This window comes from Stigmatopora nigra, chromosome 16 (assembly GCF_051989575.1).
Source record: "Stigmatopora nigra isolate UIUO_SnigA chromosome 16, RoL_Snig_1.1, whole genome shotgun sequence".
Classification (NCBI taxonomy): Eukaryota; Metazoa; Chordata; class Actinopteri; order Syngnathiformes; family Syngnathidae; genus Stigmatopora; species Stigmatopora nigra.
The window spans coordinates 9348190-9363264 of record NC_135523.1 but is presented as its reverse complement, the minus strand read 5'-3'; the positions used below and the strand labels follow the sequence as shown (position 1 = coordinate 9363264).

The window sequence follows — 15075 nt, the reverse complement described above, 5'->3', positions numbered from 1 at the left end:
CTAAAAGATATGTGACCAGCATTTTAAAATATGTTGTTTAACATTCTTTCAAATGAACAGAATTTATTTTATGTGTTGACTATTGCTGTAATTGAGCGTCTAAAACATTTGCATGTCGACACCTGATCCTCATCTTGTCAATGTGCTTTTTCTATCTTTGGCTGCAGAGGCAAGAAGAGCCAAGAGCCAAAAACAATCAAACTAGGCTGGCAGTCAGCGTAACACTGAGCTCTGCCAAGGCTGAACAATCCTAGTTTGGATCAGTACCAAATTTTGCACTGTCAAAGATCCCCAGCTGCTGCATATGCCTGTAATTTGTCATGTCCATTAATTTTGTAAAATTCACAATTTATAAAAATAACAAGGGAACAGAATAAGTGAATATGTATTTATGAGTGCATTTTGATTAAATGTGTTTTCCCCCGACCACCCTAATCTACAAAGTTTTACATTTTGAAAGGTTTTGTTTAATCATGCTTATGACTAACCAGCCACTGATTAAAATGCAACATCAATTCAAAAGGAATAAACCGTTTTTCTAAGCTATACTGTGCATATGAGTGCAAATGTGGAGACAGATAACTTGGAAGGGGTCCAATTTAGAGTTCAATTGAAATTTTCTAAACAGTTATGCGGCTCGCGGAAAGTGGTTAGCACATCGGGCTGAGTTCTAGGATCGAGGGTTCGAAAAACAATAACAGGCTATTCCTAACACTATCCATCTCACCCTGCCCAATTCAATAAAACTGTCTGAAATAAAATCTTTGTTTTAAGATAAGATGTTTTTTTAAAATATTAATCTGCATAATTTTGTTTTATAATCAGAAATAACTATGAATATGTTCATTACTACGTATGTGCTGTCCCTCATTAAATAAATCAAACCCAAACCCAATATGTCAACAGTGGGAGACCCATTTTTAGTGAAACAATTTCTATTTTGCCAATAAACTAGAAAAAAAAAATAGTTAAGCAATAGTCTTCAGAAGTTAAGCAAACTTGCTGTACACAACTTTAGAGACACTTCCCAATTTTGTATAAAGACGTAAAGTGTAACGATCCACTGTCAAACAGGAAGTATAGCACAACATACTGGATGTAAGGACGACTTTTACAGAAATATAAACAATTGATTAATTATCAGAGACACAATGATCCAAAATATTTTAAGGTCCAACAAATGACTAGCATGAATGTGGCACATTAATATTTTACATAAATGTAACAAAATACTTAAATAATATTTACCGAGTTAGTGTGCAACTTTTCAGGAAACTCTTTAATGATCTTATTAGTTCTTCCCATTTATTCGTCATAGTATACTGCTCAGAAAGCTGGCCATTTTGAATTTCAAAACCTCAAGGCTTGTCAGGTCTTCACACAACATAAACATTAATACAAATGTTGAAGTCCTAGGCCAGTGGAGCACATTCGTCAGGTAAAATCCGGATATGGAAATGACTAAGAATGTTTATAACCTCAGGGGCAAGAAGTGTCCTTAAGCTTCAATTGACACATACAGATCCATGGAAGGGCCTGGAAGTACTGTTAAGTATTATTGCATTTAAAGAGTCTTCTATACCACCACAAATCCGGTTAGCAACACAGCTTGCAGTGAGTCTGCAGTGCAGCCTTTCAATTGTGTCCATGCTTCATTTTTCAAATCATATTTAAAGAGTAATACATTTTGCTTTGTGACCACTACCATGTGAATGAATGTCTTTTGAACAAGTTCATACATGTTTTTTTTTTTTTTGAGCTCCTGCACTGCCACATTCCTTTTCTTTGGGTGTAATTGTAGTCATTTCATGGCACCATGCAAAATGTTTGAAATTAGAAAGTGTGTTATTATGTGAGTGTGTGACTGAGTTAACACAGAAAAAGCAAGTTCTTTTTCGTGATTGCGTGTCCAAATGTGTGTGCTGTGAAAAAAAAATGCAAGATGCTAACACGGCAGGGGAGGAAAGGAATCAATGTTGTGGGGAAAGCAAAGGAAGATAGGGATTGCTGACACTTTGGCAACACACATATACACATTTTGATTTTAGAGGCGAAATGTTAGGAATGGGCTCTTCTGTAAAAACCCTCAGATGACACAGATCTCATCCCATGTCAAACTTCTCAAAATTGCGATTTCAACCATAGCGTGACTCATAGTTTGCCACTGACGGCAATAATAGTCCAAGTTACTTTTACTGGGAGGTTGACGGAGTATTCACTGCCTGCACTTCAATTTCTTTGAACAGCTTGAAAAAGAGTAAACATTTGCTGTTTATATAGCTGGTACTGCCGATCAAGAGGGTAAACCTACTCATTTAAATAAGTAAAATAATGTAATAGATAGCGTCGCCCGACGAATGAGTGGTTAGCGCATGGGGCTCACACTTCTGGGGTCCTGGATTCAAATCCAGGTTCATAGAATCCACCGACCCCCGTGACTTTTGTGAGGATAAATTCAGAAAATGAATGAATGAATGAATGAACATAATAGATAAATGAATAATTCTCATTCTGATCATATGCATAATTGGGTTGTAATAGGTAGACTGAGGTATTTAATCAAGGCTGACTTTATACATAAATATGAAAAAAAGCAGGTGTATAAATTAGTTGGACCCATTCTTTTGGACAACTTAGATGCCTTCAAATCTAGCATATGTTGTAATTCACTACTTTCTTCTTCTAGCACAATAAAAATGTTATGCTAAAATGGTTACGTAGATACTTCACGAATAATAATGTGTATTAAAAAAAGACTCATTTGGTTTTAACAATAATATTTTACTCTTGGGTTTGTTTATGTCTTAAAGTAGATTGAATCAGAACCAACATGTTTTAGTATGTGGATTATTTAAAATTTGTAGGTATTTAAAATGTCTTTTAATTACAGACTTTTACTGCCATTGCACAAGTTAAAGATACTTAGAAGGAAAATATCATTCCTGACACAATCCGCCCAGAGAATTGTGATGGCGGACGTATAAGTTGGATGCAGGCGAGATACCTGAGTAGAAATTGATGTCTATCCATGCCAATGCTAGCAAATGAGTTAGACATTTTGGCATTTCAAAATTTGTCTACTAAGAGAACATTATTCATTTTCCAAAATCATTCTTTTACTTGGCATCGGAGTAAAAAAAGCAAACTTGGCACAGCAGCTAGGCACGGTCAGCAAGTCGCCTTTGACACCAAATGTTCAACTGTGCCTCGAAATCCAATGAGAGGCAAACGGTCGTTTGTGTGTGTATATTTATGCCAGGAAACACACACACACACACACACACACACACACGCTCAAATGTGGCACCGTTAAAAAAACCTGAAGAATTTTAAATTCAGTTTTTACACTCATAATCAGAGTGAAATCCACCCTGGCCACACAGATAGTAATTTGGTCTGAGGGAACAAGTTCACGACAACCTGCCATGTGACATGTAAAGAGACTTTGAAATGGAATGTTGCACAGATGTCCCATCATTTAGTAGCCATTAATAATGTTTTCATTTCCTTCAAACAGCTGCTGGTCCTGTCTATAAAACATTTTGCGAGCTGGGATATTTTTATTCTCGAATTGGCAAAGGTTCAAGAAGTGGAAATTTTCACTTTAAAATGGACCAAATTTTAGGAAATTCTCTAGTTAATTGCTCCAGTTCCACTGTAAAAAAAGAAAAATACTAAAAATGTAAAAATTAAAAACAAATCCAGGTAGCTATGGTAACCAATTTATCATTGACTAAAAATGCTACTTTTGCTCTCTCTCCCTTACTCCTTTGAACTCTTCAACATTGTTAATCCATCCGTCCATATGCACGTCCTTCTGTCCATCCACCCACCCATGCCAGTTTCGAGGTCTGGACCCTGTCCCAGTTGACACCACATGCCATGTAACCTCTTAGTGAGTTTTATTCTTCCATTTTTCACTTAATTTCTTTTCCTTTATAGACGCTTATAAATAGAATAATAAAATGAATAAAAATAAAATATTTTCTTTCAATATTTGGTGGGTTTATAATCCAAAATTATAAAATTACAGGATATCATACTAAAATATGGGAAACTTCTTCTTATGTGGAAACATCATGCCAACTACTTCCAGTTTAATTAGCTTGGGTCAATTTGTTGCTTTCGTAAAGGTGGCGCACCAATTTCCCTGCTGTGGTATGCAAAAAACAAACAAACAAACAAACAAAAAAGTGAAGAATTGTCAACCTACATTTAAGCTCTAAACGTATGAAGTCTGTGTTGCCCAGGTTTTCCAAGAAGACTCCATATGGTGCACTGGTCTTGAAATAGAATGAGATGTCAGCACTGGTTTCCCCCTGGAAGGTGGCAAAGTGAAGGTAGGATGATGGAGTAGTAAAGGAGGCTGCATTCCAGTAATTATCTGTAAAATCAAAGAGGAATACATTCAAAACCCACAATTAGCTGAATGCATTCAATTGTAGTAAAGCTTTTAATTTAAAATTTCTATAATAAACAATTGACTTGATTATCGTGTGGTCTTTGAAGATATTAAAACACAATTATCCACTTCACGATTCACATTTAATATCTCCTTTACAAAAGGTTTTTATTATTAAAAACTCTTTCTCTATTTAAAAACTTTCAAGCTTTAATCTAGGCCGCCATATTCGATAAATTCAGTCTGATTTATTAAAGGATTGATGATAATTTAAAAACCGCTGAACGATCAGATAATTTCTTTTCATTCCGAATCGGGACCCGCAGAGGTGATGGAAATTAAAGTCACTCAATTGCTGATAACAACTTTTCTATAGAGAAGCAGAAGCTAATGAAGACAAAGTAACTTCATTCTAAACAGCTGCTGATGAATTATCAGACTGTGGATGATAACGTGACGTCTTGCCATGGGTCTATGAGGCCCTAATTGCTCAAAAGAGAAATACATTGTAAAAGTAGGAGTATTAAGAAGTGAATAGAAAGAAGGGAAAAAAAAGAAATTGATGAGGATAGTTAAAAGCCAAGCATGCATGAGGACTAAGACGAGTAATAAGATGGCTTTGCAAAAGCATAGTAAGTAGCTTTTTGTGTCAATGTTGGTTTGTTTACTAACATCAACTCTGTACATCTAAAGTATGTGTGTGTATGTTTGTGTCTCCAGAATCTTTGCGATAAGTGTTTCCAAAAGACGGAGCGTAAAGCCTCGTTATCCTGATTGACTTGCATCCTGTCACCAGGAGCAAGGACAGCTAGTGGACATGAATACACGTTTGTACAGTATAAGGCCACCCATTAACTTGATTTTTATGTTTTACAATGAAAAGGTTTGGGGAAGAACAGGGTTGATTATCACATGGGCTTGCCGTCACACTTGCCTTAACTCAAACCCCAAAGAACAGTAAGATATGTGAGGACAAAGCTCCAATTTTCATTCAGATTTTCTAGCTTGCTAGCTGTTTGTGTCGATTTCAGCCAAAAAGAGTTAGGGGTGGTTGTTGGATATTTATTGTTACAGTAGAAGGCACAGTGACATTGTTTTACAAAATTTCTCAGTTGAATTATATTGTGTTTCAAAAAAAAAAAATAGATATATTAAGGCAGACAATAGGCACACCAATTATGCATCTTTTGAGAATGCATACCATGTCTGTCATCACAATGACAGACAGTAAATAGCTATGGGACAAAATCGATTTGATGAGTATCTTTAAATGAGTTTGTGAAGATGATGAGTTCCTCTTATTACGAATTAACCTAAGATACGAATGTGTTTTGTTGTGCTGAAACAATATTGTTAACAAGCTCTGTAGAGCCAACAAATGATAAAACAATAATTGTTCGACCAGTAAAGCCACCTGATGGTGTAGAGCAGGGGTGGCCAACCAGTCAGAGACCAAGAGCCACATTTTTTACCGTGTTACCGCAAAGAGCCACATTTTTTACTGTGTTACCGCAAAGAGCCACATCACACAGATTTATTGTAAATGTCACACACCAGCATAGTAATGACATAAATTGACTCCTACAGTACTAACAGCACAGGCCAGTCATTATCAACAATGAACATTGTGTGTGCACTGTCTCACACAGACAAACTCTCAGTTCAACCAAGTCCACAAACAAAAATATAATAATTTACAATAGCGTTTTTCTTTTTCTATGCATGTTACTTAGTGGGACTTCTGTCATAAAATCAGCGCCTATTTTTGCGCAACATTCGCTCCTTGTGAGCTGTCATTTATTATGAATGGCTTTTCGCTAGTTAAAAGCCATTCATAATAAATGACAGCTCACAAGGAGCGAATGTTGCGCAAAAATAGGCGCTGATTTTATGACAGAAGTCCCACTAAGTAACATGCATAGAAAAAGAAAAACGCTATTGTAAATTATTATATTTTTGTTTGTGGACTTGGTTGAACTGAGAGTTTGTCTGTGTGAGACAGTGCACACACAATGTTCATGCGAGGCAGACCAAGGCGAGAGTGCTCAGCCGGGAGCAGCCAATAGGAGAGCGAGGTGTACACCCACGTGGTGGGCGAACTAGCGCGCCCACCACGTGGGTGTACACCTCGCTCTCCTATTGGCTGCTCCCGGCTGAGCACTCTCGCCTTGGTCTGCCTCGCAGGGGGTGTGGCTTTTTCAGCCGACGCTCGATCTTTGGGATACTTTTTGTGTGCGCGACGCCGTTCATTGTCGCTTCTGGTTCACGGGAGCTCTCCCACTCTGTTAAAAACGTTTACTCAAATGACCTTGCTCCTACTGGGAAACTTTGAGGTATTTTCATCCCAAGCACATGCGCATTGGACGAAAATACCGTATTGAACTCAAGCGAAGCGCACACGCAAAAAAAAATAAAACACAAATACAAACTTTGATATGGACGTAAGAGCCGCATGAAACCGGGCAAAGAGCCGCATGCGGCTCGCGAGCCGCGGGTTGGCCACCCCTGGTGTAGAGGTATACAGGCTCAATTGCTGCTGGTGGGGGTATGATTGTGTGAATGTCTGTCTCTGTGTGCCCTACAGCTGACAGACGATTGCCCTCCCCTCAAAGTTAGCTGGGATAGGCTCCAGCAACCACAGTTATACCTACGAGGATGGGCGGTACAGAAGATGAATGAACGAATTCATTCATTTTCTGAACCGCTTTATCCCCACTAGGGTTTCTGGGTGCCCTGGCCTATCCCAGTTGACTTTTGGGCATGTTCGTTGCATGTTCTCTATGGACCTGCGTGGGAGTTCTCCGGGTACTCCGGTTTCCTCCCAGAATCCATGCATAGTAGGGTGATTGGACACTTTAAATTGCCCCTAAGCATTCATTTTCAGGATTCATTCATTCATCTTCAGAACCGATGATCCTCTCAAGAGTCATGTGGGGTGCTGGAGCCTATCCCCAATGACTGAAAAGGTAGACTTCACCCTAGACTGGTTGCCAATCAGCTGTAGGGCATACAGAGAGACAGGCAACCATTCAAACTGACAATCATTCTGCCACCAGGTGGGAATCGATCCATGCTTGCCCACATCGAAATCAGGTGAGTGAACCACTACACCTTAGGTTGCTAATTTGTATTATATTTTAAATATCATTTTATCACTAAATGGGTTATCTTTGTTATTAAAAAGTCAGAGCTATGATAATGACAAACATTTTAATCTTAAATTTCAATTTACAGAATGAAAACAATCAACATCTGCAACTATTGAATGTTTCTGTTGTCTGAATTAACAATATGAGAACTGAAAAACATTAAACTGGTTAAAAAGTGAAAGACAATGTTATACACACTTGTATGCATTGTCTTTAATGTCAAAAGCTGCTGGCAAGAAAGTGGGAGAGAGCCTGACAGCGACTTATAAAAGCAGGAAGGACACAAGGGATAAAGAAGTACAGCCTGAGGCAGAGTCACTTTTGAGGAGGAGGAAAAAGAAAACAAGAAAAAAAAAAACCTAAAATGTGGGAGGTTGAGGAAAGAGCTCAAAGGATCTAATGTATGATGCAGAAAATTTGAGTGAGCCAGAAAGTGAATGTTGGAGAGCAAACAGAGTTGCAGGACTGTCGTGTAGCCAAGGAAATGTTTTTTTTTTTCACTAGAAGAGAAAACCAATAGGCTTGGATTTGTGTACCACATGAATCACAAGCTCTGCTGCATTAACATGGTGATCAAACTGCCTTACATAATAATATCTTCACTTTACTTCATGCAAGTACAAACATGGACCATGCTGTACTACAAGTATGGTAATTTCCCGAATACGGGATGAATAAAGTTATCCAATCCAATCCAATCCAATCCAATTTTATAAGTCGAACCACTGCACAACTTCTCATGAAAAATGAATTTGTATGGAGGTTGATTGAAATGAAAAATTGCTGAATGTGTAGTCTGGCTTCTGCCTTGTTAGTTTTTCTTCCTTGTGTGTTTTTGTTAATAAATAAATAAACTTAAAAAAACAGTTTGGACACCACACAGCAATCTTTTCAAGTTAGACTTATCATTTAAAAGCTTTTGTGCACCGCCATGAACATTGCTGACATTAGTTTTAGCTACACAAGAAAGCAAAGGGCTTTTGGGGCATATTGAGTTTTAAGTGTTTTCCTTGATAAGCCATTTTGTAAATAAAATTGCTTATTAAGGCTCACCCAAACTGTCATTCTGTTTATGCTTCCTCCTGTGCTCTTTGTTTTGGAATGTTTATGCAAGTCCTAAGTATTGTAGCCTTCATATTTGGAAGAGACACCATTGCAATTTTACCCCCTTTGGAATTCTATAATATCCCAAAACTTGGCACTAGACCTCAATGTCATCAATCAGATTTATGCCTCTTTGGTTTAATTTGATCATAATAAATAGTAAAGGCATATTGTATCATTTGAGGGCCACTGGAGTGTTGAGATGAAAAATACTATGGTGATAGTTAAGAATCACATAAAATAATGTCGGACTATTAAATGCTTGACCTGCTTAGCTATGTTTTATAGCAGGATAAGTTTAGATGAGTGGCTTAAAACAACACACTAACAACATAATTTTTGTACCATTAACCACTACCCACTCCTCGCCCCTGGCGTTGAACCCCATAGTTTAATGTCCAGTCTGGGTACTACTATATGAATATTTTACAGGCTAAATTGCTTATTCATTCATCATTCGTACTGCAGACCCTCTTAAGGGTTTCTGGAGCCTATCTCAACTGACTTCGGGAGAAAGACAAACTTCACCCTAGACTGGTCGCTATTTACTATTATTTAAGAACAACATTTTCTTCTCAAATATGGTGAGTATGGCTTGTCGTTTATGCACTATGTGGTGAAAGCTTTAAATCTCATTATATTTGAATAATGACAATAAAAGCATTCAATTCAAATCCATTCAATAAGACATTGTGTGATCGGCAATAATAACAACTTGATTGCAGGAAACATAAGTATCACCTCAATATTTTTGTATCTATGTATAAGACTATCTAAATTACTGTGTGTGCCTTGAACTTCAATTTTGTTATTATAGACACCATTAAATATTTTATCCGCATTGAGAACCAACCCATCTTTTTCAAATACATCCAATTAAAACATAATTGCTTTTTAATTAAATTCTTGTTTTGTAGCACAGATCTATATGAACGATTGAGTTTTTATTGAAAGTAAAGTGCTGAGTAAAAGGAAATATAAGGTCACTCGTGAGAAATATTGGTTTGAAATCGCATAAAATTCACAAACAAAATGTATTTTCTTCTTATCAGCAAATATAAAAGCAATAATTGATTGAATATATTTTTTATAGATCCATTTTCTGATGTGATTACCTAATTCAATGCCCTGCATCACACTGCAAGGAAATTTAATTATTACGACAGGATATCCACTCAATGCTTAATATTAATTGTACCATCCATTTAAGATAAGCAAATGGGACATATTTTTGGGCTAGCTGCAGAATGTGCACTTCCATAATCAAATTCATTACAGCCAGAGGCTCTATATAAATGCCAAAGCATTTGCACTACACACATTTGTTTGTGCATTACAACCACACTTCACAACACACAGAAAATCATGCACCCAAATTTCCTTGCTAAATATATTAATAATTTCCTTTGAAAGGCATAATCATATGGCAGCCCTGTATTAGCGGCATTAATCTTGTACTGAGCTGCTATTCAAATGTGACATTTTAAATATATGTTTAAATGCCCAATCAAAATATACACCCCATGTTCCCATTTCTTGGATAGTAACATGGCAAAAGTACTTTATGTCTGAGTGTTTGCCAGTCTAGAGATTTTTTTTTTTTTTAAATGTATTCATTAATGGATTTGGTAATTATGCGGACTATCCTGTCCTGTACAAACAAGCACAAACACAAACACACACACACACATGCTACAGATTTGAAGGCATGGGTCATTAAATGATAGTTCGTTTGTATGTTGGCAGTTTCATGATGATGAGACATTTGTAAGCCTACCGCCAGATTGTTAATGAGAGACCCATAATGAGTATGACATCGGCAAGAAGCAGGGCCAGGTGGTTTGTCATGTTCTGCACCCTCAACTGAAACAGGCCAATTTCTGTCAGGCATACTGGGAGTTTAACACAGTGCTATTTCATCACGGAATGCCTCAGTGGTTTCTAAATGTATCTCAGTGAGCAGTAAAAGGCTCATATGTACACTTTTGCTGAGGAATAAGATTACACAGGTCCACTCCATTATTCCCTTAGTGTGAAAAATCTGCGGTCAACAAGATGATAAACAAAGCATTATCACAATGATCAAGACTCCTTGCACAAGAGATTAAATCCATGTTTGCTTTTCTTACACTGTGGTTATTACTTTTACCCGAGTTGAAAATATAACCTTTGATCTTTTGTATTCCTACAGCCATTTTTTTTGTGTGAGTGTGAAGCATTTTGTTAAATCAGAATCTGTTGAGAATGGAAAAATAGAACACAAAACCACATTTACTTGATTGGAAATGAGTAATTTGAAAGGGGCAATAGTTTAGAACAGGGGTCGGCAACCTTTAACACCGAAAGAGCCATTTGATCTTGTTTCCACGGAAAAGAGAATACTGCGGGCCGCGAATACTTTTTAACATCTAAAATGAATTTATTTATGAACGCATTTATTAGAAAGAAAATGTGTTTTTTTTTTTTAAAACAACCACTTCCCTTCCCTGCTTTGGGGTTCATCCCAGTCGTACTATTAGTGTTTTATTAATGTTTATTGTTAGACTGTTTTTCGCCACAAATTAGGCATCTTAGTAGGCTACTTTAGTCAGAGGAGGTAAATGCCAATGAATCTGCACAGGCATCATTGAATGCTGTATTTTCTTCAGATAGTTTTCTTTTCTTAAATTTCTCCATACTAGGCCTTGCTGCAGTTGAAAGTCACGACAAATGGACAGCGTTTTGGCAGGTATGGAAACAAGGAACGAGGAGACATGGAATCAAGGTAGGGTGAATCAGATGGTCCAACAAATAATAAACAATCCGTGAGCTTTAAATAGACAAGACCAGAAATAATTGTCAATGACGCTCAGCTGAAAACGAGAGGGAAGGGCAAGCGAGGAGGGATAAACAAGGGTAAAAAGTGATACATACGCACACACAGAGGAGAAAATGAAATAACAACCCAAACCTAACCTAACTTAGTTTATTTATTTATTTTTTCAAAGCCACTCAGAGCCACAGTAAAAGGATGAAAGAGCCGCGGGTTGCCGACCCCTGGTTTAGAACAATGGCTGTCAAAATACGTTTCTCCTCGCAGTACCAGCATGATGGGAGGTAGTAGCAGCAGTCAAAACAACTCACTTTTTTGGCACCCCCTATTCTCTCTCCAGTCCCGCTTAGCCCGGGGAACTTAAATTTACTTAACCACCAAATGTTACACTGTTAAAGAAAATCACTCTTGGTGAAAGAAAGTGAATGGGATGGACGGAGAGCTGTGCTCGTCATTGGAATAGTAATGAATAGCGGCCTGTAATAGTGTAAACGTGTGATGTCACACTGTGGTTCGGAAGTGTTTGTAGCACAGTAAAGTGAACACATCTTTGATGAGAAATTGTGTCAGAACTGCTAGACATATTGAGACTAAAGCTTCCTATTGTCTTTCAAGTGATTAGAGAGAGTAAATTTGGCATAGAAAAATGGAAGGTACAATTCCCGTATAGTCAGTTATTTTTTGTAAAACACAATGTGTAGTATTTGCACAGTCCATATTGTACCACATCGGCACCCTATTGTAATTTCCTTTTACAAGAACACAAGACAAGTCTGCTTTCCAACAGTATGTTTGTCATATAACACATCCCTTGTATGAGAGCTCGTTTTCCATTATCGACTTTGAAAAGGTTGTCAAGCATGACTGATGTGATAGGTGAGTGTTGCACTTAATCAGCAGGACTGACACGCCGCAGGATAGAGCAAAACGAAGTGCGGGAGAACTGAGGGCACAACTGGCCAATAGAGCGAGAGCTACCAAAACAGCAGGTGTTTTTCACTTTACTAAAACCCATACAGAGTACATTGATTTTAAGAACTTTGGAGGAGAAATGTGTCTGTGTACGCACCCACCCCAACAAAAAACATCTTAAACTCTAAGGAAATACATGAAAGTTGAAAAAAGATGAAAAAGATCAGAAAGAAATGCAGATGAAAAACAGCATCACATGTGCATACATGATTTTAAATCTGCTCATCTTTAAATATTTCCCCCCGGCTCACTTGACAGTACAATTGAGATAAAGCATTGTAAACTGAATAATGGGAAAGTATGAGTATCATGCAACTTACAGACACTAATGCAACCTCTATATTACAATTTGCCAAGCTGATATGCATGAACAGCGTTTACTTGTTCTGTATCCCATTAGCTTTTAATTATGATCAAGACAAATCAGGAGCAGAATAGTCCAAAAGAGGCTTGATCATTTCTAAAGGTTTCTAACATTGCATGAACGAACAGTACACAGCGAAGTCGTTCTAATAATCTGCTATTTCTTTTGCCATTAGTACAGATTGTAGAAAAAGTAAAGAAAGTGTCTGCTCTTTCTAATTCATTTATTCATTCAAAACCACTCATCCTTGTCAGGATCACACGTTAGCTGGAGCCAGTCTCTGCTGACTTTGGGTGAAAGGCAGACAGACTACTCCCTAACTGGTAGGCATTGAGTTGTAGGCCACACAGAGACAGACAACAATTCACATTGACAATCATAATGCTACTCAGTTGGAATCAATCACATACTGCCTGCACTGAAGTCAGGTACATGTACGACTAAACCATTAGCAACCTTGCTCTCTTTAATGCCTAAATATAATTCGCTGGAAGACGTTTCGCCGGCGGACAGTTCGCTGAATGGACGTTTCACTGAACAGACGTTTCGCCGAAACGGGATTCGAGCGCTCGCCCCCTGATCGTGTGTGTATGTTTTTCAATTTCGGCACAAAAAACAATCATTAATTAAACACGTTTTTAAACATTTTTTCGGCGAAACGTCCGTTCGTCCAACTGTCTGTTCGGCGAACTGTCCGTTCGGCGAACTGTCCATTCGGCGAACTGTCCATTCGGCGAACTGTCCATTCGGCGAACTGTCCATTCGGCGAACTGTCCTGTCCGTTTTTCTCGGCCACATCGGGAACCATCTCGTATGGTCGTATCTCAAATTTGTTTCGTATTTCAAGGCAAAAATTTGCTCTGAAATTTCCTTGTATCTCAACTTTCTTGTATGTTGGGACACTTATATGTCAAGGTATTACTGTACTTTGATATTGCAGTGCTTACAAGAGTTGATCTTGAAGTGCCCTCTACATAGTTAGTTAGCATGAAAGATAGGCTCACTTTCCATTCACTTGAATCAGCAATATCCACACAGAATGGCTTCATGCACTTATATTCTTACAGTGTTTCATCTTTTTAAATTTTAGTACTAGAGTTAGGTATTGCTCAACACCTTGCAGCCTCCCTGCAGGAAGAAATGCCTCTATGATGCTGCAAAGTTACCAACCAGTAGAATGCAGCAATTTTAGCCAAGTAGCCATCATTGTCAAAGAGTAATTAGTGAGTCAAGATAAAAACCTCCTTGGCTGGGGGTGAGTTCCCGATTCTTGGGTCAGCCCTCGTTTGTCAGAGTTTTTTTTTTGAGTTTTTCTCAGTGTGCCTAACACAGTTTGGAGTTATGGGTTTATTATTGAGGTGAGTATATTATTAAATGTATTATTTGTTTACACATTGAAACAAATCTTGAGCATATTGTTTTAGTGGAGAGAGAGAGAGCGACAGTGCCGCTCTGTTATTATTTGGTTTGGTATTGTTATGCCATTTAATTGGCTTAATGATTGTCTTATAGTTTTGCTCTCTTATACCTTAATAGATAAATACATTTGCAAACATATTTCATACATTTTGTTATTAATATTTTTTTATCATTTATAATATAATAATTTATAGGGGATAGTATGAAAGATTGTGGAAATTCAATGTAAACTATGCCTCTACTACTACAAAACTAAGTTACGGAAAAACCTCTGGAACCAATTAATTTCTTAAGTAGAGGTACCACTGCATGGTATTTCTGGGAAATTTCTCCAGTTTAATATCAAAGACAAAGCTGCCATTTAGTAGCTCTGACCATTATAAGGTTTTGCAAACTGTCAACAGGAGCATTTTTAATAAGCACGATAACAAGTCTGGAGGTGTTCTTTTTAGCCAACCTTTACTGAACCTTTCACAAAAAGGTTACAAAGCCGTGCCTCTCGAAGCAGCTAAGGATTTAGAAAATGGTCATCCACTCAGCAGCTGAGGTCACTGATGTCCATATTTAATCTTAATTAGCCATTTGCTTCTGCGCCAAGATACATTTCATACCTACTGCTAATGCACGGTATTCTCTGTTTTTCATTTACCTGAAGAAGCCACCTAAAAGGATTGAAATTTCTTTTAAGATCTCCTGATGATTATGGAGCAGAGTTCTCAGGCTTTGAGGCACCGTGGTGACCTTTAAACTTAGTTTGAAAGTATATACTAAGATCACAGACCTTTTCACCACTCTCTATGTTCCTGACTTCTTTTCCTGACTTCTTTTTGCAATTCAAGTAAGTATAGTAAGT

The 15075-nt window shown here is 37.6% G+C and overlaps 1 protein-coding gene across 2 annotated transcripts in view; it reads right to left on the bottom strand.

The window, feature by feature from the left end:
* cntnap2a (contactin associated protein 2a) overlaps positions 1-15075 on the bottom strand; it is a 231862-nt gene that overhangs the window by 41822 nt on the left and 174965 nt on the right. For both annotated transcript variants that reach the window (XM_077736044.1, XM_077736045.1), the window contains exon 18: positions 4214-4384. In XM_077736044.1, the coding sequence (XP_077592170.1) occupies positions 4214-4384 (171 nt within the window). The remainder of the gene's footprint in view (positions 1-4213; positions 4385-15075) is intronic.